Consider the following 27,379-nt stretch of genomic DNA (forward strand, 5'->3'; position numbering starts at 1 on the left):
TTTTTCTTTTTTTCCCCAAACAATTCATTATGAGGCTTACCAAGACAGTATTTGAGTTTGCAAGCTAACATTAAAGACAAAATAAAATACCCATGCATTTAGCATTATATTATATATTAGATTTAGATTATTGGATTATTAGATTATATATTGCATATATTTAGCAATGAGATATTATATGATTTAGATATGAAATATGAATTGAAAATGGGGGACCCTGATGTAAACAAGACGAAAGTCTTTCTCTGGTCTGCATCCTCCAGTCCACTGTTGACTGTTGTTGTATTGAGCTGTACTGTATTGTACCCATGCTGCAATCTGTTAATAACGTTCTCATTCATTCAGTCGGCAAACAGAATCATTTTGATTGACAGTCGCGTCTGCCAATTACGTCACATCGCTTGCACCCGCCCTGCTGTTCTTAGCACCAATCGGCAAGCGCGTATTAATTTTTTACTTCCGCCATTCGAGAGCTCAATGACAATAACAATGGCAGCGGTAGCTCGCCGCGGCCGACGTTTAGCTTTTAGCTCCGCAGAAGGACTAAACGACTGGAGGCATAATGATTTTACTGCAACGGATGTTATAATAAAAGCCTTTCCATACATCTGTCTGATTGAAAACTTTATTAACAGACCGCAGAATGGGCACAACTGAGTCAGCACGGGCTGAGATATGAACGTCGACTAACGCTTGCTATATCTAGGTCGACCTCGGTCGTTGCTATGTAAATACGCTGATGTTATTGAAAGTGTAACTATATAACTAAGAAATTAATTAGTATCCCCATCAATCTCTCTATCTCTCTATCTCTCTCTCTGTCTGCCAGTCGCAGACTGTGTGGGTGACTTTTGAGTACTTGATTAAAAATATAAAACAATGAATTTTTTTGAAAGAAACTTTACAGATGTGTTCCATAGATTCAGAGGAATTGTGTAAAGTTGCCCAAATAGTGCAAGGAATAGCAATGCATGGGACATTTTTTTTTTTTTTTTTTTACTTAATTTTTTTAGCGTTTATCGCTTTTCTGGTCAAGCATGACCGACAGAAACGGGCCGAAATGGGATGTAGAGCAGGGGAAGACACCCCGAGAAATGACGGCGGGTCCGGGAATCGAACTCGTGTCCCCCAGATCCGCGACGAGCACGGCTCTCCCCGATGCAGAAACAGCGCCGAGATATGCGGTGAGCCACGGGAGCTCCCCAATGCATGGGACCTTTAAGATAAGATATTCCTTTATTGATCGCCTTGGGGAAATTAGAGTCGTTATACCTGTATCATATTAATACTACAACTCTGTACATACATCTGATTAGCACTACACTCAGTAGTACTAATTTATATATTTTATACTCAGTTTAATCACCTGTACATTGCATATTACTATTGCACTTTACCGTTACATTTGCACTCTGGTTGGATGCCGAATTACTTTTCATTGTAATGTACTTGTGCTGTATAATGAATCTACTTTGAATATAATCTAAATGTAAAAAGTCACGAGACTGTTGTTTTCATTAGGACCATGCTCATTGCTCCATGATCACCCCATTGGTCCAACAATCTCTACTGGTGACAAGTAGAGAGTATTATTATTAATATTTTTTTGTATAAAAAATAAAACAATGTAATTTTATTTGGGGGAGAAACTGAAGGGAGTGAATAAGAGCGTTGACTTGTTCCGTTCACCGACTGTTGACATCACTGGTGTCAGACAGATAGATTAGGATTTATTTTGTGGTTAAATCCAGGAGCCAAAACAGAATTGTTTCCTCCACATTTTGATACGTGAAGGGGCAAAGAGCAGAGGGAACAGAAGAGGGAGATCCAGAGCGTCAGGTTAATGTGTCTGGTTGTTCTGTTATTTCCTCCTCAGATCTCTTCCTCAAGACCAGGCCATGGCAGATATCAGGGCTACGTTACAAACAGACAACCCAAAACCAATTTTACTTGGCATCTCTTCTTCAAGGGACATGCAAAGTTACAGACAAAATTACTCCTATGCTACTCTAGGCCTGGTCCTCCTAGCAGGAAGCTAACTAGAGGCCTCTAGTCATCCTAGCTGGAGGATAACTGGAGGCCAACTGGAGGCCAACTAGAGGCATAGTCCTCCCAGCTGGAGGCCTACTAGAGACATAGTCCTCCTAGCAAGAGGCTAACTGGAGGCCTACTGGAGACATAGTCCTCCCAGCTGGAGGCTAACTAGAGGCATAGTCCTCCCAGCTGGAGGCCTACTGGAGACATAGTCCTCCCAGCTGGAGGCTAACTAGAGGCATAGTCCTCCCAGCTGGAGGCCTACTGGAGACATAGTCCTCCCAGCTGGAGGCTAACTAGAGGCATAGTCCTCCCAGCTGGAGGCCTACTGGAGACATAGTCCTCCCAGCTGGAGGCCTACTAGAGGCATAGTCCTCCTAGCAGGAGGCTAACTGGAGGCCTACTAGAGACATAGTCCTCCTAGCAGGAGGCTAACTGGAGGCCTACTAGAGACATAGTACTCCCAGCTGGAGGCTAACTGGAGGCCTACTAGAGACATAGTCCTCCTAGCTGGAGGCTAACTAGAGGCCTACTAGAGGCCTAGTCCTCCTAGCAGGAGGCTAACTAGAGGCCTATTAGAGGCCTAGTCCTCCTAGCAGGAGGCTAACTAGAGACATAGTCCTCCTAGCTGGAGGCTAACTGGAGGCCTACTAGAGACATAGTCCTCCTAGCAGGAGGCTAACTGGAGGCCTACTAGAGACATAGTCCTCCTAGCAGGAGGCTAACTGGAGGCCTACTAGAGACATAGTCCTCCTAGCTGGAGGCTAACTAGAGGCCTACTAGAGGCCTAGTCCTCCTAGCAAGAGGCTAACTGGAGGCCTACTAGAGACATAGTCCTCCTAGCAGGAGGCTAACTGGAGGCATAGTCCTCCTAGCAGGAGGCTAACTGGAGACATAGTCCTCCTAGCTGGAGGCTAACTAGAGACATAGTCCTCCTAGCTGGAGGCTAACTAGAGACATAGTCCTCCTAACTGGAGGCCTACTAGAGACATAGTCCTCCCAGCTGGAGGCTAACTGGAGGCATAGTCCTCCTAGCTGGAGGCTAACTAGAGGCATAGTCCTCCTAGCTGGAGGCTAACTAGAGGCATAGTTCTCCCAGCTGGAGGCATAGTCCTCCTAGCAGGAGGCTAACTAGAGGCCTACTAGAGACATAGTCCTCCTAGCAGGAGGCTAACTAGAGGCATAGTCCTCCTAGCAGGAGGCTAACTGGAGGCCTACTAGAGACATAGTCCTCCTAGCTGGAGGCTAACTGGAGGCCTACTAGAGACATAGTCCTCCTAGCAGGAGGCTAACTGGAGGCCTACTAGAGGCATAGTCCTCCTAGCAGGAGGCTAACTAGAGGCATAGTCCTCCTAGCAGGAGGCTAACTGGAGGCCTACTAGAGACAGTCCTCCTAGCAGGAGGCTAACTGGAGGCCTACTAGAGGCATAGTCCTCCTAGCAGGAGGCTAACTAGAGGCATAGTCCTCCTAGCAGGAGGCTAACTGGAGGCCTACTAGAGACATAGTCCTCCTAGCAGGAGGCTAACTAGAGGCCTACTAGAGACATAGTCCTCCTAGCAGGAGGCTAACTAGAGGCCTACTAGAGGCATAGTCCTCCCAGCAGGAGGCTAACTAGAGGCATAGTCCTCCTAGCAGGAGGCTAACTAGAGGCATAGTCCTCCCAGCAGGAGGCTAACTAGAGGCATAGTCCTCCTAGCAGGAGGCTAACTAGAGGCCTACTAGAGACATAGTCCTCCTAGCTGGAGGCTAACTAGAGGCCTACTAGAGACATAGTCCTCCTAGCAGGAGGCTAACTGGAGGCCTACTAGAGACATAGTCCTCCTAGCAGGAGGCTAACTGGAGGCCTACTAGAGACATAGTCCTCCTAGCAGGAGGCTAACTAGAGGCCTACTAGAGACATAGTCCTCCTAGCAGGAGGCTAACTGGAGGCCTACTAGAGACATAGTCCTCCTAGCTGGAGGCTAACTGGAGGCCTACTAGAGACATAGTCCTCCTAGCAGGAGGCTAACTGGAGGCATAGTCCTCCTAGCTGGAGGCTAACTGGAGGCATAGTCCTCCTAGCAGGAGGCTAACTGGAGGCCTACTGGAGACATAGTCCTCCTAGCAGGAGGCTAACTGGAGGCCTACTAGAGACATAGTCCTCCTAGCAGGAGGCTAACTGGAGGCCTACTAGAGACATAGTCCTCCTAGCAGGAGGCTAACTGGAGGCCTACTAGAGACATAGTCCTCCAAGCTGGAGGCTAACTAGAGGCAGTCCTCCTAGCTGCAGGGTAGCTCTAGGCCTGGGACTCAGCCAGCAGTAGTAGATTACTGGCTGGAAAGCTGACTGAGACCAGGAATGACATCACAACTTTGGCTCCCAAAAAGCACAATATATGGTACACAGTGATCTCCATAACTTGGGCAGTGACATATCATTTGATGTTTTGGCTCCATACTGTTATTACGTTGAATGTGAAATACCACACTGACTACGAGCTTAAAGTACATACTGTCAGCTGTAATTTGAGGGGATTTTCAGCCATACCGGATGGCTTCGAACTGCTGCCCTTTCTATACATCTTCTTCCCAGTTCTGGATGCCAAAAGTAGCCTACTGGGACAGTTTCTAAACTAAGTAGTACATTTTCATACGCAGTCAAAGATTTAGAATGTGAAAGGCGTAAAATATATATAAATATGTGTGTGTGTATGCATATATATATATATATATATATATATATATATATATATATATATATATATATATATATATATATATATATATATAATTTCATGCATGAGCACAGCAGTAGTAGATTACTGCTTGGAAGGCTGACAGCACTGATGTCTGGAGAGAAGAGAGCTTACATCACCATGCTCCTAAACAGCACAACACATCTAAACCATACAGCTGGGACAAAGCAGAGACAACGCAGACATGGAGCAGATTCAAAGCTGCAGTTGCATAAAAAGCCTAGTTTCTTCTTTGTTCTTTTAGATTTTGTTACCCCATTTGAAGCTTTACATGTTGCTAGTACATGCACAGAGTACATTCCATGACCCTCAGCTCCACGAAAACCCCTTAAAAACCAATTGGGTCCTTCCAAGACGGTGACTTGGTCCCAAACCTTGATTGTTTTACATCAACACATCCAAAGGCTTGCAATTTCAGTTGGCCTTCTTTCACGGAAGTATTCTCTCTCTCTGGTTCAACTCAGAGGAGCCTATAGTCAAGCCAGCAGATGGAGAGCTTTTTCTATTTAAAAATTCCTGAAAAGTTAAAATGGAGTTATTTTTGATCATCTTACTTGAATATAAAGATCTGCATGTGTTTCTAACACTTTACAAATGTTATATATTGAATAACAATTTGTTAGGTCTGGTTTTCTCCACCTAAATGTTCAATAAATTACTGAAAATGTCTTAGCAGCATCTCTACACCTTCTAGGATCTATGGACACCTTCTCGGATCTATGGATCTATGGATCTATATATCACGTTTTCCCCCAAGCCAGTTAACTTTCTCTTTTTCCACCTAAACCAAAAGTGTATTTCATCCAAACAACACTTCTTGGCTTACACAATATTGTTATAACTATTGTTGTGCATAGATCACTAGATAACTATCAACTTATAATAAGAGTTTCACGTTAGCAGCTAGCCTTTCCTGGATGACAGTGTGGCCAGCTGGGTGATAGTGACCAGGATAGGTTTGCAGGATTATTTGCGTCACAAGGCCACAGCTCTGATTTTAAGAAAGTGCAGAGAAGCGATTGTGAAAAGGGAGCTCTGGTGACAAGTTCTGCACAAATAAAAATCTGTATAGTCAGTCATGCCTCCAAGAGGAGTTAATAACAATCTGTATAGTCAGCCATGCCTCCAAGAGGAGTTAATAACAATCTGTATAGTCAGCCATGCCTCCAAGAGGAGTTAATAACAATCTGTATAGTCAGCCATGCCTCCAAGAGGAGTTAATAACAAGCTGTATAGTCAGTAATGCCTCCAAGAGGAGTTAATAACAATCTGTAGAGTCAGCCATGCCTCCAAGAGGAGTTAATAACAATCTGTATAGTCAAAGTCATGCCTCCAAGAGGAGTTAATAACAATCTGTATAGTCAGTCATGCCTCCAAGAGGAGTTAATAACAATCTGTATAGTCAGCCATGCCTCCAAGAGGAGTTAATAACAATCTGTATAGTCAGTCATGCCTCCAAGAGGAGTTAATAACAATCTGTAGAGTCAGTCATAGCTCCAAGAGGAGTTAATAACACTCTGTATAGTCAGTCATGCCTCCAAGAGGAGTTAATAACAATCTGTATAGTCAGTCATGTCTCCAAGAGGAGTTAATAACAAGCTGTATAGTCAAAGTCATGCCTCCAAGAGGAGTTAATAACAATCTGTATAGTCAGTCATGTCTCCAAGAGGAGTTAATAACAAGCTGTATAGTCAGTCATGCCTCCAAGAGGAGTTAATAACAATCTGTATAGTCAGTCATGCCTCCAAGAGGAGTTACTGTAATAACAATCTGTATAGTCAGCCATGCCTCCAAGAGGAGTTAATAACAATCTGTATAGTCAGTCATGCCTCCAAGAGGAGTTACTGTAATAACAATCTGTATAGTCAGTCATGCCTCCAAGAGGAGTTAATAACAATCTGTATAGTCAGCCATGCCTCCAAGAGGAGTTAATAACAATCTGTATAGTCAAAGTAATGCCTCCAAGAGGAGTTAATAACAATCTGTATAGTCAGTCATGCCTCCAAGAGGAGTTAATAACAATCTGTATAGTCAGTCATGCCTCCAAGAGGAGTTAATAACAATCTGTATAGTCAGCCATGCCTCCAAGAGGAGTTAATAACAATCTGTATAGTCAGTCATGCCTCCAAGAGGAGTTAATAACAATCTGTATAGTCAGTCATGCCTCCAAGAGGAGTTAATAACAATCTGTATAGTCAAAGTCATGCCTCCAAGAGGAGTTAATAACAATCTGTATAGTCAGCCATGCCTCCAAGAGGAGTTAATAACAATCTGTATAGTCAAAGTCATGCCTCCAAGAGGAGTTAATAACACTCTGTATAGTCAGCCATGCCTCCAAGAGGAGTTAATAACAATCTGTATAGTCAGTCATGCCGCCAAGAGGAGTTAATAACAATCTGTATAGTCAGTCATGCCTCCAAGAGGAGTTAATAACAATCTGTATAGTCAGTCATGCCTCCAAGAGGAGTTAATAACAATCTGTATAGTCAGTCATGCCTCCAAGAGGAGTTAATAACAATCTGTATAGTCAAAGTCATGCCTCCAAGAGGAGTTAATAATCTGTATAGTCAGTCATGCCTCCAAGAGGAGTTAATAACAATCTGTATAGTCAGCCATGCCTCCAAGAGGAGTTAATAACAATCTGTATAGTCAGCCATGCCTCCAAGAGGAGTTAATAACAATCTGTATAGTCAGCCATGCCTCCAAGAGGAGTTAATAACAATCTGTAGAGTCAGTCATGCCTCCAAGAGGAGTTAATAACAATCTGTATAGTCAGTCATGCCTCCAAGAGGAGTTAATAACAATCTGTATAGTCAAAGTCATGCTGAAGTTAGCTGTAGAAAAAACATGTTTTTGAGTGGAGGGGACCATTAAAGCTCGCTTGGTCCTTTATAAGCGGAGTACATTCCAAGATCCTTTCACCTGTGAAACACAATTCAAAACGTATTGTATTATGTACAATTTATTTGTAATTATTCATTCCTGAAAAGTTAACTTTGAGAATAAAAGGGCCTCATTCACAAAGCGATACAAGAACATATTTCCTCTTATTTTATTCTTAACTAGCATTTTTTCTTATTTTGTTCTTACCTGGGATTCAGCAATGTTTTCTTATTTTTGCTTTTCTCTTAGGCAAGACCAAATTCTAAGAGTGGTCGAGAGCACTCTTACCCAGATAAGAAACTCTTACCCAGATGAGAAAAGAAATATGGGGGTCAATTGCCCCCAAATACGACTTTAAAAACCCAGAACTTTTCAATAATTATTATTATAACTTATTGTGTGAGTGAGTGTGAGAGTGAGAGTGAGAAAGAGAGAGAGAGAGAGACCATTATGTGCCATCCAGTCTGACTTGGAGCACACACTGGACTATGCACACTGCCAGCCAGGCTTTTATGCAGAGATACTCTAGATCCATTTGCAGAGCCAGATGAGTGGCTGCTTAACCGTTTCAGATTGCCAAGAGCGGCCCTTTTAGATGTATGCAGTGTAACAAAGCCTACTTTGCTGGAACGATTCATTTAGCAGGTCAAGTCAAGTCAAGTCAAGAGATTTATTTGTCACGGCATACAAGTATACAATGAAATGTGGGTGGTCTTGCCCGCAACGATGTGCAAATAACATATAATAGAATCAACATAGTGCAATAAACAAGTAACATTGTGCAATAAACAAGTAACATGTTAGGGCATATCGGTATATGTACATAAGTTATTTACAGAGCATGGAGGACATACTGGGTCCTTTGGTAGTGTCTTTCTGTACATGATAATTTATACAATCTCCGGTTATACTATACTATTTTTAAAGTGACCCTTCTTGGTGGCCACAAGTGTGGGCGTGTGCAGCATGAGTGTGTGCCTGCTCATGTTAAAGTGGCTGCTAGTGTGTGAGCGTGTACAGTGAGTGTGTTGTGCGTGTGCTCATGTGTGCTTGTGTGTGGAGAGTTCAGTGTTCAGGGCTCTGATGGCCTGGGGGAAGAAGCTGAGCCGAAGTCTCTCTGTCCTAGCAGCTGGTGTTCGCAGGCGTCTGCCTGACCTGAGCAGCATGAACAGGCTGTTGTTGGGGTGGTGTGGGTCTTTCATTATTCTGCAGGCTCTGGATTTGCACCTCTTGTTGTATAGAACCTGCAGGGGTGGTAGTGCAATACCCGTGGTACGCTCGGCTGAGCACACCACTCTCTGTAGGGCCTTCTTGTCCTGTGCCGTGCTGTTTCCATACCAGGCAGTGATGTTTCCAGTCAAGATGCTCTCTACAGCTCCGGAGTAGAAGGACTGGAGTATCTTCCCAGATACTCTGAACTTCCTTAACTGTCTCAGGTGGTAGAGGCGTTGCTTCGCCTTTTTTACGACTGAGTCTATGTGTGTTGTCCATGTCAGATCCTCTGCGATGTGGACCCCCAGGTACTTAAAGCTGCTCACCCTGTCCGCGGTAGCCCCGTTAATCCTCAGTGGTGTGTGTGTCTCCTGCTGTCCTCTCCTATAATCCACGATCAGCTCCTTGGTTTTACCAATGTTCAGGAGCAGGCTGTTGTCCTGGCACCAGCGTTCCAGTACCTCAACCTCCTCCCGGTAGGCCTTCTCGTCGTTGTCCGAGATCAGCCCCACCACCACTGTGTCGTCCGCAAACTTCACTATGGAGTTGGAGCTGAACTTGGCCACACAGTCATGTGTGTATAGTGAGTACAGCAGGGGGCTCAGAATACAGCCCTGGGGGGACCCGATGCTCAGGGTGATGGAGGTCTGACTCAATTGAAACGAAATATGTATACTCCAAGAGGGAAAAAAACATTTAGTTCTACATACCTTCGTTCCTGCGCTATCCCATGCTAAAAACCATCCTGTTTACAAATAATCCAGTTGTTTTCTGGAACGCGAGATATTCAAGTTTCAAGTTTCTTTAATAGTTGTCATACAGAAGTACAGAATACTTTTGTACAAAATGCTTCTTACTGTTGCGCTCCAGAGACTGTGCAAGACAAGATAAGTATGAAATAAAAACATAGTAAAATTAGAAGTAAAAAAAAGAGGTCACAGTGTTCAGTTTAGACATATGTACAATGTTCGATGCAGAATATGACGCGTTTTGTGCGCATATGCGCATTTCATGCGGGTTGCTCGCCTGCCACCTATATTATTTCCAGGTCAAAGGTAACATGACCATAGTAAAATGATTCTCAAACCATGGGGGGGGCGGGGTCCCTTCGCGGAATCGTTTTCTGACGCTGGGATCATTACAAAGGCATGTTTTATGACAGGGTTCGGTAAAATAGACGTTACCTTTGTCAGCAGGTCCACCAAAACCCTGTCCACTCTTGCTCCGAAGTGTCTTGGGTCAGAACAATAAATAATGTTAGTTGGCCCTGGCAGCGCCCAACTAGGGTGGCCAAACGTCCCGATTTGTGCGGGACAGTCCCGCATTTCAGCCCTCTGTCCTGCATGCCGCAAGAGAAGATCAATGTCCCGCATTTGCGCCCTTCCGAGCCCAATCTTCTTCCATTCGTTCCGTTTCTTCCCCTTTTGATTGACAAGTCAACAAGTCACCCGAGAGCGTGCAGCTGTTCCGATTTTGAGAAAGCAGCCAAATGCAACCAACCAGAAGGCGAGGCTGTGTTCCGAAGGAAGCTTACCCGCCTCCTCTGTGCTCAGCACCAATGGGAAGCATCCATTCGCTTTTTTAATTTCTGAAAGCCGGCCATTACTCTCTATGCGAGAGACTGTAGCTCACAGCGTTACAGACCAGCTCACAACTTTCCAGAGACACACTGACCTGCTGCAACTTTTCAGAGATGGTAAGTTCATCTAACTTATTCTAGTCTAAAGAAACCTATATATTACTATTTGTTAATCAGAGGGTTATTTGTTAATCAGAGCGTTATTTTACAGTGTGTTTGTGTGTGCGCGCCCCCGTGTAATGGCAAATTACTTTTACTCTCGCTTTTCGGTGGCTTTCAGTGTATGTATGGTAAAAACACATTATACATTCAGGTATATATTACTATTGATACATCGAGGTAATGTTAATATGCCTTTGTTAATCAGAACTATTTGCCTGCGTGCGCGCTTTCCGTGGCAAATGCACTCGCGCTTCGAGACGGTACGTTCATTTAACTTATTCTAGTCTAAAGAAACGTATATTACTATTGATACATCAAGGTAACGTTAATATGCCTCTGTTAATCAGAACTGTATTTGCCTGCGTGCACGCTTTCCGTGGCAAATGCACTCACGCTTCGAGACAGTAAGTTCATTTAACTTCTTCTTCTAGTCTAAAGAAACCTATATTACTATTGATACATCTAGGGTAACGTGAATGCCACAAAACTATAATGCCTTTAGTTAATCAGAAAGTTATTTGATCAAAATGAATACATTATGTAAACATGATTATTGTATACATATTAATTACTGTCCCGCAATTTCAACAAATGTCCCGCAAAATCGACACGCTGTCCTGCATTTGGATCATATGGATTTGGTCACCCTACGCCCAACAGATAACGTTATCGTTACATCCCAAACAGCCTGTTTGAAAATACTAGAATCCAACATAGTCTGGTGAAAACGCACTTTATGCTATGGATGGATCGTCACCGTTTGTCCTCTTCATAATAATCTCCAATAGTTCGATCAGGTCTAGGCGATCGCCATTTCTGAACGTTAGTTGGCCCTAGTCTGGAGTGCTCTCAACTCTAGTGTCGGCGACTACCGCGGAGCGGTGAACAGATGTTACATGCTCGGCCGGTTTGACTATAGTATTTTTATGAATTACCACAAGTGCTGAGTCCAATGTAGTCTGGTGAAAACGCACCTTATCATCCATAAGTGTGATAATTTTGTCCTCTTCATAATAATCTCCAATAGCTCACCATTGCATAGAGTGTGCAGGCTAGTGGCTACGACTCTAGTGAGCAACAGTGAGTGAGCAACGCCCTTCCCCACAGTAAACTAGCCCAGTTCAAAAGGTAGGCGATACTGCCACCTATCGGGATTCGATCATAATTTCTTTCTTTTTTTTATCTACTTTTTCTCCCATTTTCTATTTTTCTCCCATCCCAATTTCGTATCGTCCAATTCTACCCTCCCCTGTCTCGAACGCTGTTAGGCCATGCCTCCCACAGGCCGGCTGCAATGTGGACGAAGCCTTACATCACGTGTCCCCTCCGGTACTCGAGGAGGCAGCCGTCGCATCTTTTCACCTGCACAGCGCGATCTCTCAGCGGCGGGGGTCTGCGTGGGAGGGACACGCCGCCCCCGTTGCTTCCTGATTCTACTGCGCAGGTGCACCAACCGACCTGTAGGAGTCGCTGTCCACAATGTCCGATCCCCACCCACCAGCTTCCCACCCCCTAATACTGCCAATTGTATTAGTATGAACAACCAGCCAAGCTGGTAGCAATGCCGAGAGCTGGGCTCGAACCCAGTATCTCCTGCATTAGTGGCGAGCGCCTTGCCCACTGCGCCACTTAGCCGCCCGGGATTCGATCATCATTTCAATTCCAATTCACACAGAGCTCACACAAGAAGGTCCGGCGGACTAATAATAATAATAAAAAAAAAACATTTTTAAAAGAGTATTTACGTTTTTGGCGGCGAACGGTTGGCTTTGAAAAACGAGTATACTCGTTTTTGGTGTTCAATGAGTTAAGAACGGGTTGATGAATGCGGCAGTGACTTTGCTTATTCTCTTAACAGACGGTTTAGAAAGAATATAAGAAAATATATAAGAGAGTATTGGTGAATGAGGCCCAATGAGCAGCAGATTGAGCTGATTAAGACCGTCCTGATGGCGTACAGATCACACGCTTTTCCCAGAGAGGGATCCAAGGGCAGCGAGCCGAGCGATCGCAGCCAGACATTACATCACTTCGAGGCCAGCCAGGGGGGTGAGAGAGAGAGCCGTGATGTGATGGAGGAGAGGAGCAACCAGAGGAGCCTGTAGAGCTGCACCCAGAGGAGCCTGTAGAGCTGCAACCAGAGGAGCCTGTAGAGCTGCAACCAGAGGAGCCTGTAGAGCTGCAACCAGAGGAGCCTGTAGAGCTGCAACCAGAGGAGCCTGTAGAGCTGCAACCAGAGGAGCCTGTAGAGCTGCAACCAGTGGAGCCTGTAGAGCTGCAACCAGAGGAGCCTGTAGAGCTGCAACCAGAGGAGCCTGTAGAGCTGCAACCAGAGGAGCCTGTAGAGCTGCAACCAGAGGAGCCTGTAGAGCTGCAACCAGAGGAGCCTGTAGAGCTGCAACCAGAGGAGCCTGTAGAGCTGCAACCAGAGGAGCCTGTAGAGCTGCAACCAGAGGAGCCTGTAGAGCTGCAACCAGAGGAGCCTGTAGAGCTGCAACCAGTGTGTGTGTGTGTTGTTTAGTGTGTGTGTGTGTGTGTTGTTTAGTGTGTGTGTGTGTGTTGTTTAGTGTGTGTGTGTGTGTGTGTTGTTTAGTGTGTGTGTGTGTGTGTTGTTTAGTGTGTGTGTGTGTGTGTTGTTTAGTGTGTGTGTGTGTGTTGTTTAGTGTGTGTGTGTGTGTTGTTTAGTGTGTGTGTGTGTGTTGTTTAGTGTGTGCGTGTGTGTGTGTTGTTTATTGTGTGTGTGTTGTTTAGTGTGTGTGTGTGTGTGTGTGTGTGTGTGTGTGTGTGTGTGTGTGTGTGTGTGTTGTTTAGTGTGTGTGTGTGTGTGTGTGTGTGTGTGTGTGTGTGTGTGTGTGTGTGTGTGTGTGTGTGTGTGTGTGTGTGTGTGGTACCTGATCTGTCGGTCAGCACTCTCTACACAGATATGTTGGGGGGGGACTTGTCTCCATCGCTCCGCCTCCTTCACCATGGCCTCCGCGTCCATCAGGCCAAACCCGTACAGGTGACTGACTATAGGACACAACAGCCGTCAGTCGGAGCTCCAACTCCAACTTCCAACTCACGATTGCACAATCTCAATATCATTCGAAGGACTGACGGACGATGAGAGTCCAGTTAGCTTAGTCTTCTCCAGAGAGAGACAAGAAGATAGATACCAGTTTCCTCTCTGTGCGTTCAGTAGAAAGCTATCTGGCTGCACGTTAGTCTAGCTTAGCACAATGAATGGAAGCGGACAGTGTGGGTTAGCCTAGGCATTGTCCTACTAACACCTCTCCCGAAGGCTAACCAGCACTGTCCGCTTCCATTCATTGCGCTAAGCTAGGCTAACATGCAGCCAGATAGCTTTCTACTGAACGCACAGAGAGGAAACTGGTATCTATCTTCCTGTCTCTCTCTGGAGAAGACTGTAAGCTAATTTTCCAAAATGTTGGCGTGTTTCTTTAAGATGCTCTCTTACGTAATCATCCATCATAACGGACAGTTGGCTACTCAAAGCACTGAGTTGGGACCAAATGAAGGGCCACAGGACAGCAGGATCTCGCTGTAAATAAAGTACTAATCAACCACAGGAACAAGGCACATAATATTCCATGTTATATTATAGCCATAATTCATATAATGACATATTTATGAAAATGTACAAAGAAATACATATATTACATATAAATTTTTTACTTTTAACGTTTTCAGAAAACGTTTGCACCTTTTTTTCCTGTGGTCGATTAGTACTTTGTTTACGTTTTTCTGATTAGACAGTGTTGAGAAAGAGGAAAAAAGGCCCCAAATTATTGTAAACTGAAAGCTAAGTGACCAAACCTCCTCAAGTCTAAGGTAGTCAACCTGAAACACTATTGGCTTACAGGTCAATTGCTTACAAAAACAGAGCAAGTGGTTGAATTGACAACAGCCCATGGATTCAGTCAAGTGGTTGAATTGACAACAGGCCATGGAATCAGTTGTGGAAGTTGAGAAAACGAGGGTCTCCTGGGTGAGGGTTTGAGTAACACTGGGTCAGTTTCAGAGCCAATGCTTTAGTAGCCGGTCAAACAGCTGCTTGCAAATGATCCAAGCCAGCCAGGCTGACCACAGTTCTATCTCTCTCACTTTCTCTCTTTCCCTCTCTCTCACTATCACTCTCTCTCACAGACACACACAAATCGGAACACACAAATACACAATTAGGAAACAAAGAATATCATACAGACTGTCTGACGGGTATTTGGCTGTGTGTGTGGTGTGTGGGTGTGTGTGTGTGTGTAGGTTTGTCAATGAGGCTCCACGCAGCTTGCCAGATTCTGTTCTATATCTGATGCAATAGGTAAACAGACTGTGTTACTTGTTTTATTCTCTGCTGTAATAGGTAGCCACTAGCCAGAGAGTGTGATTTAGTTATATATCTGTTGTAATAGGTAGCCAGAGAGTGTGATTTAGTTATATATCTGTTGTAATAGGTAGCCGGAGAGTGTGATTTAGTTATACATCTGTTGTAATAGGTAGCCAGAGAGTGTGATTTAGTTATAATATATCTGTTGTAATAGGTAGCCAGAGAGTGTGATTTAGTTATATATCTGTTGTAATAGGTAGCCAGAGAGTGTGATTTAGTTATAATATATCTGTTGTAATAGGTAGCCAGAGAGTGTGATTTAGTTATATATCATAATCTGTTGTAATAGGTAGCCAGAGAGTGTGATTTAGTTATACATCTGTTGTAATAGGTAGCCAGAGAGTGTGATTTAGTTATATATCATAATCTGTTGTAATAGGTAGCCAGAGAGTGTGATTTAGTTATATATCTGTTGTAATAGGTAGCCAGAGAGTGTGATTTAGTTATACATCTGTTGTAATAGGTAGCCACTAGCCAGAGAGTGTGATTTAGTTATACATCTGTTGTAATAGGTAGCCAGAGAGTGTGATTTAGTTATACATCTGTTGTAATAGGTAGCCAGAGAGTGTGATTTAGTTATATATCTGTTGTAATAGGTAGCCAGAGAGTGTGATTTAGTTATACATCTGTTGTAATAGGTAGCCAGAGAGTGTGATTTAGTTATACATCTGTTGTAATAGGTAGCCAGAGAGTGTGATTTAGTTATATATCTGTTGTAATAGGTAGCACATTTTGTTTCCATAGATGTTCTAAAAGCATGTTGAACCTCTGTGATATCTGAACCCGATGTACATGTGATCTGCAGATTCAAATTAAGTAGTAAAATGTGTATGTGTGTATGTGTGTATGTGTATATGTATGTGTATGTGTATATGTATGTGTATATGTATGTGTATGTGTATATGTATGTGTATGTGTATGTGTATGTGTATGTGTATGTGTGCGTGCGTGCGTGCGTGCGTGTGCATGTGTGTGTGTGTGTATGTGTATGTGTGTGTGTGTGTGTGCGTGTGCGTGTGTGTGTGTGTGTGTGTGTGTGTGTGTGTGTGTGTGTGTGTGTGTGTGTGTGTATCATACATACCATTGTATCCCGCAGCATTCGTCTTCCAGTCTGGGGCGTTGAGGTGACCGGCTCTAGATGTCTTCACTATGATGTGCTGGACATCCCTCCAGGTTAACAGTGTACTGTACACACACACATGTGCACACACACACACACACACACATGTGCACACACACACACACACACACACACACACACACACACACACACACACACGTTAATCATAGGGAAGGATGGAAGAAAAAGGTTTAAAGGCCCAATCTGTAATCCAAACATAAACACACTTAAACTTAAGACATTTGCAGACCTTTTTAAGACCACTTTGAATATAATTTAATACCTACAGTATTTCACGGCCATACTGGCAAGAAAAATATGAAGGAAAATGACTATGAAAGAAGTAGTTCAATGTGAATTGTTGGGAGGGGAACTGATAGGTTAACACATTCAAATTTGATACAGAGAAGTTATCGCAACATAGAAGTAAATTCATAATCCAATACATTTTATGGAATGGAGACATGTATTCATTCTCTAGTTTCCTCTGAGATGGTGGGTTGAAGAACTGTGTGCGTTCATAGTTTAGGACAGTAAAGGTTTTTGTTACGTGCTGCAGAGTGGTGTGTCATTCACATGTTTGTACTTTTGTATTGTGTTAGTTAGGGATGAGTCATAAAAACGGAATAATCGTTTGTGGGGGTCAAAGTCGGCTTTTCTAATGTGGTTGTAAATTTTTTATATGCAGGTTAGTGCCGCCAATAAAGTCCCGAACTTTGTTGACTGAAAAGCAATTTTCTATTTCAGATTGTTGTGTCAAACAACACCTTTACTTGAGCTTAGAGTGCTGTTCCAACTTCTTGCCTGGCCTCTGTGGCCTGAATACGGCCACGCTGTTGTTGGCTCTGTAACGTAGCTGGCTGTAACGTATCGTTAGCCCGGTGGCCAACTTCAAGAAAAGTTGGATGAAACTCTTGTCTAGCATGGGATATGTAGGACCAGAGTTGTTCTACCATGGCACCATGTCCACAAGGCTGATTTGTCCAAAAAAAGCTTTATTGCAGAATTTCAATAATTGCATAATTGAAAACAGATTGCAGAATGGGTACAATACAGTACGGCTCAATAAATTAGCCTAGCATGATGAGCGTAAGTACCATGGAGTGCTACCGGATTCCGCGGCAAGAATTATTTTCATTGTTCACCACCACCACCATCTTTTGTGAACATGGGCAACGCACTGGATATACTGTACGCTTATTTGTTCAGACCACCTACCAACTGACCGACAATGAAGAAGTGAAGTTATGCACATCCCTAGTGTCATTATTTATGTTAATAACACAATTACTTGTGTTCATTTATTATTTATTGTTATATAATTTTTCTCTTGTGTTGTGGCAGTGAGCGGAGAGTAATAATTGCATTGTACTTGTTACATATGGCGAAATATAAAAATCTCACTTGGATTTACCTTAAAACGTGCTATAGATATAATTTTGTATGTAGAGTAATCATAATTATTATTTTTTAGAATGAATGAGCTGTTGGAAAGGTGCGGAATAAAAGTATTGCTTTTCCCCTCAAAATGATTGATTAATGAATAAATTAATTACATTTATTAACATAAAAAAAAATTGCAGGTCCAACATTTATGTTATACCCTCCTTACTTCCTATTTTCCCAAGTGGAATGCACCTGATTGGATAAATGACATGCTGGTGCTCTAGTGGCTGAATGTTATCTATATCACCTTTAAATATCAGGTAAAAAAAACTCTCTCCAGCTCTCCTTGTCACACCTATTGATTACATTAAACTATAAAGGCTGTGGAGCCAGGTTACCTATACAAATAAAAACAAGTTGTCAGCTTATGATTTATTTTTTATTTTCAGTGTACATCCCACCCTCCCACCATCCATCTTTCCTCCCTCTCTTTCTCCCTAGTCCATCTATCCCTTCTCTCTCTCTCTCTCTCTCTCTCTCTCTCTCTCTCTCTCTCTCTCTCTATCTATCATCCTCTCTGCCTCAGATCTCACGTGAGTTCCCAGACAGCATGGTTGCCATGTGTCCTGGCTGCTTTCAAGTCCAAGAGCTTCCATTAAAGAGGACAGGAGGGAGAAGTGGGAATCCCTCGCCTTCCTTCTCATCTGCCCGCCAGATGCTCCCATCCCTCCCTCCCTCCCTCCATGTCCTCCCTCCATGTCCTCCCTCTCCCTCCGCTCCCAGGCCACTGGATTCCACAGAATTCCAAGGCAGCAGGTTTTACTTGGAAAAAGAAAACACCTTTTTCTGGTGTCCTGCCACCTCATGGATGCAGAGCAGATTTTCCCTCTCCCCCCTCTCTCTCTTTCCCCCCTCTCTCTCTTTCCCCCCTCTCTCTCCATCCCTCTCTCTCTCTCTCTCTCCCCCCTCTCTTGTGTACTTTCCATCTCTCTCATGTGTATCCTGTGTCTTGAAGTGTTTTACAGCCATACTGTAAATGTGTTTTCCATACCTGCCAACACTAGACTGTGAAAAAGGAGATTTCCTAGCCCAACACTACAGATGAATAGAAAAACATACAATTACTTTTTAGTTCATAGCTCACGATAGACTTCTTAAGATATAAATGTGTGGGGGCGGCTAGGTGGTGTAGTGGGCAAGGCGCTCGCCACCAATGCAGGAGACGCTGGGTTCGAGCCCAGCTCTCCGCATTGCTATCAGCTTGGCTGGTCGTTCATACTAACACAATTGGGAGTGTTACAGGTGGGAAAGCTGATGGGTGGGGATCGGACGTTGTGGACAGCGACTCCTACAGGTCGGTTGGTGCGCCTGCGCAGCAGAATCAGGAAGCGACGGGGGCGGCGTGTCCCTCGCACGCAGACCCCCGCCCGAGAGATGGCGCTGTGCAGGTGAAAAGATGCGACGGCTGCCTCCTCGAGTACCGGAGGGGACACGTGATGCAAGGCTTTGTCCACATTGCAGCCGGCTTGTGGGAGGCATGGCCCAAAAACGTTCGAGACAGGGGAGGGGAGAATTGGACGATACGAAATTGGGATGGGAGAAAAATAGAAAATGGGAGAAAAAAGTAGATAAAAAAAAATATATATATAAATGTGCCACATGCTAAATATTATGCTAATTACATTGTTTCTTATGTGTGTGAGAGAAAGAGAGAAAGACACACACACACAAACACAAGAGATAGAGATGGGGGAGAGAGAGAGAAAGGGAGATAGAGATGGGGGAGAAAGACACACGCACACACAAACAAACACAAAATATAGAGATGATGAGAGAGAGAGAAAGGGAGAAAGAACAGACATCTTATTCACATCATCTGCTCTGCATCCATGTAGTGGCATGAACGCAGAATACTTAACTTATTGAGTGGTGTATGCTATCGTGGATTTCAGTCTGAAAATGGGAAATATGGGCACCAATGTGGCATACTGTACCACGTAGCTGCGCTCGCAGTGTCCTGGGTTCGAATCCGGCCCAGGACCTAATGCTGCATGTCCTCCCCATCTCTTCACCCAACTTTCCTCTCTGCCTGTCCTATCCACAATAAAGCTGTAAAATGCCGAAAAAAACAGATCTTTAAAAAAAAAAATCAAATGGGAAATATTTCACACTAGATGGGAGAGAAATTCAGCAGAAATATTTATTTCATTTTTGGAGCAGACTGCACTGAGGAGTTTTACGTTCACTTTCGGTTGGCAGGTTTTTTTTTGCGGGGAAAAAGGGAGATTAACAGGAGAAATGACCCGCCCCCTCTGGCATACATATGCCAGTGTTTAGACCAAGCAACTCGTTTAAATTTCACACGTCAACGAGCTAACTGAGCTATTACGCCTATCTTTTATACTTGCTAGCTTGAATTGAGTTTGAGAGCTACTAGTCAGCGTGGCTCTACTCAAGATGATAGTTGATGCAATGGAGGCTCTTCCGTCGCCATGAAGGGTGCAAGGGGCCGAAATCTTGTGGATATACTGTCGGGGGATAAGGACCCTCACGATGCCTTCTTGGTTCATCTGGGACTTCACGCAAAAGTGTATCTTTTGGATGAGGCGGTATGCACACCGATGCTGCCGCCGTCGTCGTTCCACTCGCCAACGCCATGAGTCTAAAACCAAATACAACAGGACCCCATGCTGCTTTCATCAGACAGACTTCCATCTCTTTTGTCTAGGTCACAGGGGACGCTATTGGGGATTAGTCTACCCTATCCAAGGGGGGCGAGGATGAGGTCCCTCTAACACAGGCTAGCTTTCCCGCTCTCCTCCACCGCCCTCGGTGTGACTGCTCCCCCCCCCCCCCCCCCCCCCAAGGGATGTAGGCTGGATGGAAATCATTTCCCACATGCTCCTACCTCAACATGACAATAATTCCTTTACGTGATTGTATGGAAGAGCTGAAACTTGGATGGGTTAAACCCTATTCCACCAAGGTCCCCCTCCCTGGCCTCTCTCACCTCCATGTCGAGGGCATGGAAGGTGGAGCACTCACTGGCAAGCTACCTAGCCCTAGTCGGCTAAAAAGGGGGTTCCCCATGTTGACTCCCATGCTCGAATTGTTGAACGCTCAAATTGAGAAGATGGCGCGTTCTGCTGCTTAGACGGCTCGCTGCCTCAACGCTTCAACTGTACTACTAGCTGACCGAGCGGAGCTACAAGCGGATTTGTCACAGCGCTAGGGTCTGGTAGCCAGGTTTTTGATATCTTGGATGAGATTCGTAGTATCCAGGATGAGGGTCTACGTCTGTCCCGTGGTACGTATTCCGTTGGCAGACTATGAGTGCAGCTGTGGTGGCTCACCATCACTTGTGGTTAAACCTCTTTGACAAGCGGAGACCACATTGCCTGGACAAGGACAAGATCTCCCCAGCTGGTTTGTTTGGGGGGGGTGCAATGTCCAATGCTAGCCTCGTAGGCAGACGTCTTGGCCTCAGCAGCGGACGTTTATGTTTTCCTCGTGGTCATGCATGAATCATCCGACCACTCTGGACTGCATCTCGCGGGGATGCAGTGCAACCAGTCAAAACTCTCAGACTTGGAATGAGAACAGGTTTGTAGTTGTACCTCATCAAGTTACACCTGCCGGCTGCCACAGTTCCCTCCAGCTCTACCACGGTGGTGGTGAGGAGGAAGAAGAACGTCTGTATACCCTCTAGACACATTCAGACCGGTCCCGTTGGGTGATGGCTCAAACAACGGTTACCACGTGGGCTTGTCTCACAGAATCACAAACACTGTTCAGGTTGTGATCATGTAAATATCCCCCCCTGCCATGTTACAGTCGGTGATTAAACCACATCTCTCTGATGTTGCACAGTTAGACTGTGAGTTTGCCCATTGCCCCTGTTCACAAAACATTCGCTGTATGTCCCGTTGTGAACTAAATAAAAGGTTATCACCAAAAAATACACAAAAGAGGTTTTTCATATCCCAAGCCAGTCGGCAAAGGTGGGGAATTTATCACCCCTCATGAACCCTTTAGGAGCCATCGCTGCTCCTTTCGATGGCAGTAACGCTGTGGGTCCAGAGGCTGGTAGAGTTGGAGTATAGACTGCAATTTGCATCCCGCCGTCCCCCGTTTTGGGGCGTTTTGGGCACTCAAGCACTGGGAGACTCAGTTCTGGCTCTGAAAAACAAAATACCCTCTCCATTAGGGAAGAAAGCTATTCAAACAGAGCCTCTGGAGGAGTCACATGTGGGTGCCAAAAAGAGGACAAAGAAGCGGAGGACTTCGCCCCATCTTGGACCTGCATTTTCTGAACAGGTACCTAAAAAACGTTCAAAATATTACACATTGGCAGTTGTTACAGGTGGTGTGTCCTCACGTTTTGGTTCACCACTATAGATCTCAAGGATGCATATTTTCACATGCAGATTCACCCCAGGCAAAGGAAGTTTCTGACGTATATGTTTTTAGTTCTGCTTGTTCAGCCCTCTCCCCGGCTCCTGGCTCCCCGCTCCTCCCCGGCTCCTCCTCACTCACCTTGTGCATTTCCAACTATTGGTACATCAACAACCGGGGCTGTATTAGCCATGTCTCACGCGGGAAACCCGGTATCTCACTTACAAGCCTCTGGCTTTATGATAAACCACAAGAAGACCTCTCACACAGAGAATCACTTTCCTTGGACTAGTGCTTTCCCAGTCTTTCGCCGCCCTGGGAGGTCTCTCAGTTCAAACCGAGTCCAAAGGTTCGGCTCTGCCTGTGTCTCAGACCTCCGGGGCTCGTGGCTTCCATCATAGCAGTTATTCCTCTGGGTCTGCTCCTAATGAGAGATCTTCAGCGATGGATGCCATCCCTCGGCTTGGACCACACTCGTCAATTGAACAGGAGCTTACTGCCCGTCAATCAAAAGGAGGTTGGATTTGACTTTGCCAAAACTGAAAGTGAAACACTTGACTTGAAACCACACTTCTTCAAATCGATATCTGAAATAAAATAAATTAATAAATAAAACTAACTTTCGTACCGACTGTGTGTATACTATTATGCACTTTGCTACTAAGTAATCTACCTTGCCTATAGTTGCCTTACCTACTATGCTAATTATGTCTATACTATGCACTGAAGACTGTAGCACTCAAGTACAACACTGTTTGATGAACAATGTTACTTACCGCACACTGCCCCTAAATAGTTAGGATGGGTTTAAATGCCTGGAACTTGTAAAAAATTTACTTGGCAATAAAATATTGTATTCTATTCCATTCTCAGAGATAGCCGATAGTGGACTTTACTCTGCTCTCTTCTGGATGTGTTCCAACATCCAACAGCTAGGGCTGAACGACAAATCGATTTTAAATCGAAATTGCAATAAAGAATTATGCGATTACGGATACGTTATACAGAGTCTTGATTCAAGGTTTTTTCTTGCGTGTCAGTCATGCTCAGAAGTAACCCAAGGTAGCACCGCGTGTGACAGAGTGCAGACCCGAAATAAGAACTAATTGCAAATAAGTCCCTGCTTTTTTTTCTCACACTGTTTCTATATGTGCAGTGAAAACTCTGCGTGGAACGGGTCCAATGTGTCTAACATGCTTTGCATCCTCGCCATTCCTGAAAGCATAGTTTTACTAGGAGGGGGGGGGGGGTATCTTCAGGGGGAGATAGCAGGTCAACAGTAGATGCCACATAGAAGTGGTATGAATCATATGACAGCTGGGAACCTGAGGATTAATTTCAGATGTAGCTCAGCACTGTGTCAAGTATTTTTTGAAAGTGTATAAGGGCTTAGAACATTATGATCAACGCATATGATGGCCATTCCCATGCTCAGTTATGTCTTCCTCCATCACCTCTTAGACTCTCTGTATGGTTTTGTTGTTTTGATGGCTTTTCAGAAGTCAAAGGACATTTTCTGTCACGTAGTAGCAATACAGCTTTCTGAATCTCAATTCATTTTGAGCATCTGACGGGAGCAGAACACAGAACACATGGCCTAAATACGGACCAACTTCTCAAAATAAAACATAAGATTCAGATTTTTGTTTTTGTTTTTTTATTATTCATGCGGGGGGGGGGGGGGGGGGCAACGCTTTGAACGTTGGGATTAATTAATGATATCGGATCAATATTAATAGGTTTAGTTCCCCCCTCTGTAATTAAAGCTCTATAAATGTTTCAAGGTCATTAATTAAAAGTGACTTTGGCTTCGTTATCTAGGCCACCGCCTATAAACCAGCCAATACTAATTAATGGAGCAGCGCGTCGGGACAAACCATAGAAGAAGACATGTCCCAAGGAGGCTCCGCGCCGCACGGCCTAATTATGGATGAACACACGCAGAGTGATGTGGAGGAAGAGAGGGATGAAGGGGTAGGGAGGGAGAGGAAGGATGCCGGGTGCCGGCTCGGTCCTCAACTTCCTGCTGCTGTAAACCGGCAGCTTGTGAAACAGTGTCTTCCATGTCTTTCACTTATTCAACTGATGATGAGGACGAGACAGAGGGACACGAGACAGAGGGACACACCGCAAAGACACTGATCCCGCGGAAACAAGCGCTGGAGATGGAATGTGTGTGTGTGCAGGACAGCTTTGTGTGTGTGTTCAGGACAGCTTTGTGTGTGTGTGTTCAGGACACCTTTGTGTGTGTGTTCAGGACAGCTTTGTGTGTGTGTTCAGGACAGCTTTGTGTGTGTTCAGGACGGCTTTGTGTGTGTGTTCAGGACAGCTTTGTGTAGTGAGGTACCTGTGTGTTCTGCCAGTATGATGTATGTGATTAGTGCAGTATGTGTGTGTGTGTGTGTTGTTTAGTGTTTGTGTGTGTGCGTGTGCGCTGTGTTGTGTGTGTGTGTGTGTGGATCCAAACTTCCTGGGTTACAAGAAGAAAGCAAGTGGAAAGCTGGACAGCCGCGCCCCCGGATTCGGGGTGTGGTCTGACTGGCCAGACCTGAATGACCTATGTGGCTGGTCCAACGTGGCCCTGGAGTGGGTGGGGCCGGACTCAGACGCTGTTAACGTTTCTGAGGAGATCATCTCTGACCCTACCATCTCTGTGAAGGCCACCATTGACATCTGTGGAATGTGGCATGAACTGCCACTTACCAATGCCCGTGGCCATCTCATGTCGGCACAACAACAACGTCAACACTGGACTGAGCTTAAACTGCAAGGGAAGCTTGCTTGTCTCCCTGCCGCTGAACACTGTCTCGCACGCAGTTTTAAAAAATGTAGCCATTGATGAGAGTATCATCATTTTTACTTTAAAAGCTAGGCTACAGGTTTTACCATCAATGCTCAACCTTTCCATCTGGTTCCCTGGCAGTCATAGCCCACACTGCATACACCATGGTCACGAACAGACAACAGAAACCATGTCTCACATACTCAATGGCTGTCATGCATACAAAGGGCTCTACATTTGTAGGCATGATAGGATCGTGAACCTGATTGCAGACAGTGTCAGTTCCACACTCGGGTCACCTGCAACATATAAGCTGTATAAGCACACCAGTGTGAAGCTATTATATGCTCAATCTGTGTAGGGACAATTCACTGCTCTGACATTTCAGCAAACACCCCCGATGTTGTTGTTAATGAGAATAACAGAGAGGTTCTCATCCTAGAAGTTGGTTGCACGTTTGATTACAGTCTAGAGGAAGCATTTACAACCAAAATGTTAAAATATCAACTGTTAGACCATACCATATCACAACTTGGCTACAACTGTAAACTTTTAGTCTTCATATTTGGAAGCCTGGGTCATGTCCATAAGTTGGGTGTTAGAGGCCTTCAGATGGCCGGTCTTCCGAAGAGAAGAGCCAAACAATTAGCAAAATATTGCTCAGTGTCAGCAATTATTGGCAGCCGGGCAATTTGGAGAAGACGCTGCTATCTGTACCCATGAGCCGTGTGTTGATTGTCAGGTTCATCATCCGTGTGAGTCTGTAACTTTGATTGCCACTGTGGCACGATTGTATCGGAATAATCCCACAATGTACAAGTGCACTGTTAATATTTGTGTCCTTTAAACTTTGTCTTTATGTGGACATAAATAAAATATTCTAAATGTGTGTGTGTGTGTGTGTGTGTGTGTGTGTGTGTGTGTGTGTGTGTGTGTGTGTGTGTGTGTGTGTGTGTGTGTGTGTGTGTGTGTGTGTGTGTGTGTGTGTGTTGTTTAGTGTTTGGCGTAGCTGCGTCTTGATGTGTTTATCAGTCAGAGTCACTGATAACAGCTGATACCATCAACACAACTCAAACACTTCCTCTAAACTGTGTGAGTGCGTGCGCGCGTGTGTGTGTGTGGTAAGCGAAACTGAGTAAGTGAGCGGGTGAATCGTGACGAGAATGAGGCAATAGCGAGAGATGGAGAGAATGAGATGAGATAAAGAAAGAGAAACAGAGAGGGAGAGTCAGAGACCGTAAGAAAGAGATAAAGCAATTGATAAATAGAAAGAGATAAAGGAATAGATTAACAGAAAGACAGAAGAGTACCGTCTTTTACTAGTATGTACTATGCTACTGTGTCTATACTACTATCTACTAGGGCTGTGCGGAGACGTCATTATCTGCATCTGTTCAATCAACAAAACTTTTTTGGCAACAATTATTATACAATATGTCCATTTGTTAAGTACAATTAACAAATGGACATTAGTTAATTGTACAGCCTGCCCCCCCCCCCTACCCGACTGATCTCCTTCCCTACCGCCCCACTCGTTCCCTCTGGTCCTCCCCCACTGCCTCCCTCACTGTCCCGACATCCAAACTCAAAAACGTTGGTGATCGGGCCTTCTCTCGCACTGCACCCCGACTCTGGAACTCCCTCCCTCAGTCTATCAGAGACTCCCCTACACTCTCCACCTTCAAAGCTCGCCTCAAAACCCACCTGTTCTCCCTTGCCTTCAACCCCCCCCCCACCCATAACCCCCCCACCCCCTCCAACCGATTGATGTCTGTCTCCTGTCGCTCTGTCTTTTTGTGCCATCATGCGGTCTTCCCTGTTCCCCCCATGGTCTCATGTTCCTTTTGTTTTTGTTTCTTTGTTTTTGTTTCTTTGTTTTTACTACGTTCCTAACTACTGTCAGCGACTTTGGGTCATTGAGAAGCGCTATATAAATACAATGAATTATTATTATTATTATTATTAGATTAAAGGAAGTCATGTTAAATCTGGCCATTTTTTTTTAAACTAATATTCATTGGAAATATATATATTTAATTTGATTTAATATATATTTCTCTACCTATATATTTCTAATAATATTTGGAACAGTGCGTGTCTGGAGAACAAAAGCATTGTGATGCATGTTTTTAATTCAGAATTTCCATTACCAGTAACTAGCATTTGTATTTCTCATACCAGGACAACCCATGAGAACTTTTGAACAGATAAATGATCTATAAATTCCCGGACTCTGCGACGGCTGCTCTCAGTGCGGTGATGTTAGAGAGGAGAGGCGGGGAGCATTATCCCTTTCTGTGTGTGTGTGCGTTTGGAAAGACCAGATGAAGTCAGGAGTATATTATATTGATAGTAAATTTACTGAGGATGGACAGATAATGTTGATATTTAAAGGATAACTCCACTATTTTGGGAAATTAGCTTATTTAACATCTTCCCTGGAGTTAGACAAGAAGATGCATACCTTTTTTGTCTCTGTGCGTGCATTTTAGCTTTGGGAATAGATGCTCCGTTAGCATAGCTTAGCTTCATCACTGGAAGTGAGGCAGGACAGTAGCCTTACAGTGTATTGCAAGGTCTGACATTGACCAAACTTGATATGCATGACCTTGGTGGGCTCTAGGTCAACTCCTGAAAAAGGGGTCAATGTCAGACCTTGCAATCAAAAGTTAGGGGCGCACTGAAATTATGGCAAGGGTTATTAGC

General features: G+C 44.4%; 1 protein-coding gene across 4 annotated transcripts in view; it reads right to left on the reverse strand.

The window, feature by feature from the left end:
• pcsk5b (proprotein convertase subtilisin/kexin type 5b) overlaps positions 1 to 27,379 on the reverse strand; it is a 292,169-nt gene that overhangs the window by 59,414 nt on the left and 205,376 nt on the right. For all 4 annotated transcript variants that reach the window (XM_084338245.1, XM_084338244.1, XM_084338246.1 and 1 more), the window contains exons 10-11: positions 16,072 to 16,175; positions 13,498 to 13,615 (exon numbers count right to left, since the gene is read on the reverse strand). In XM_084338245.1, coding sequence (XP_084194371.1) covers positions 13,498 to 13,615; positions 16,072 to 16,175 — 222 coding nt within the window. The remainder of the gene's footprint in view (positions 1 to 13,497; positions 13,616 to 16,071; positions 16,176 to 27,379) is intronic.

This window comes from Notolepis coatsorum (genome assembly GCF_963971535.1).
Source record: "Notolepis coatsorum genome assembly, chromosome: 2".
Lineage (NCBI taxonomy): Eukaryota > Metazoa > Chordata > Actinopteri > Aulopiformes > Paralepididae > Notolepis > Notolepis coatsorum.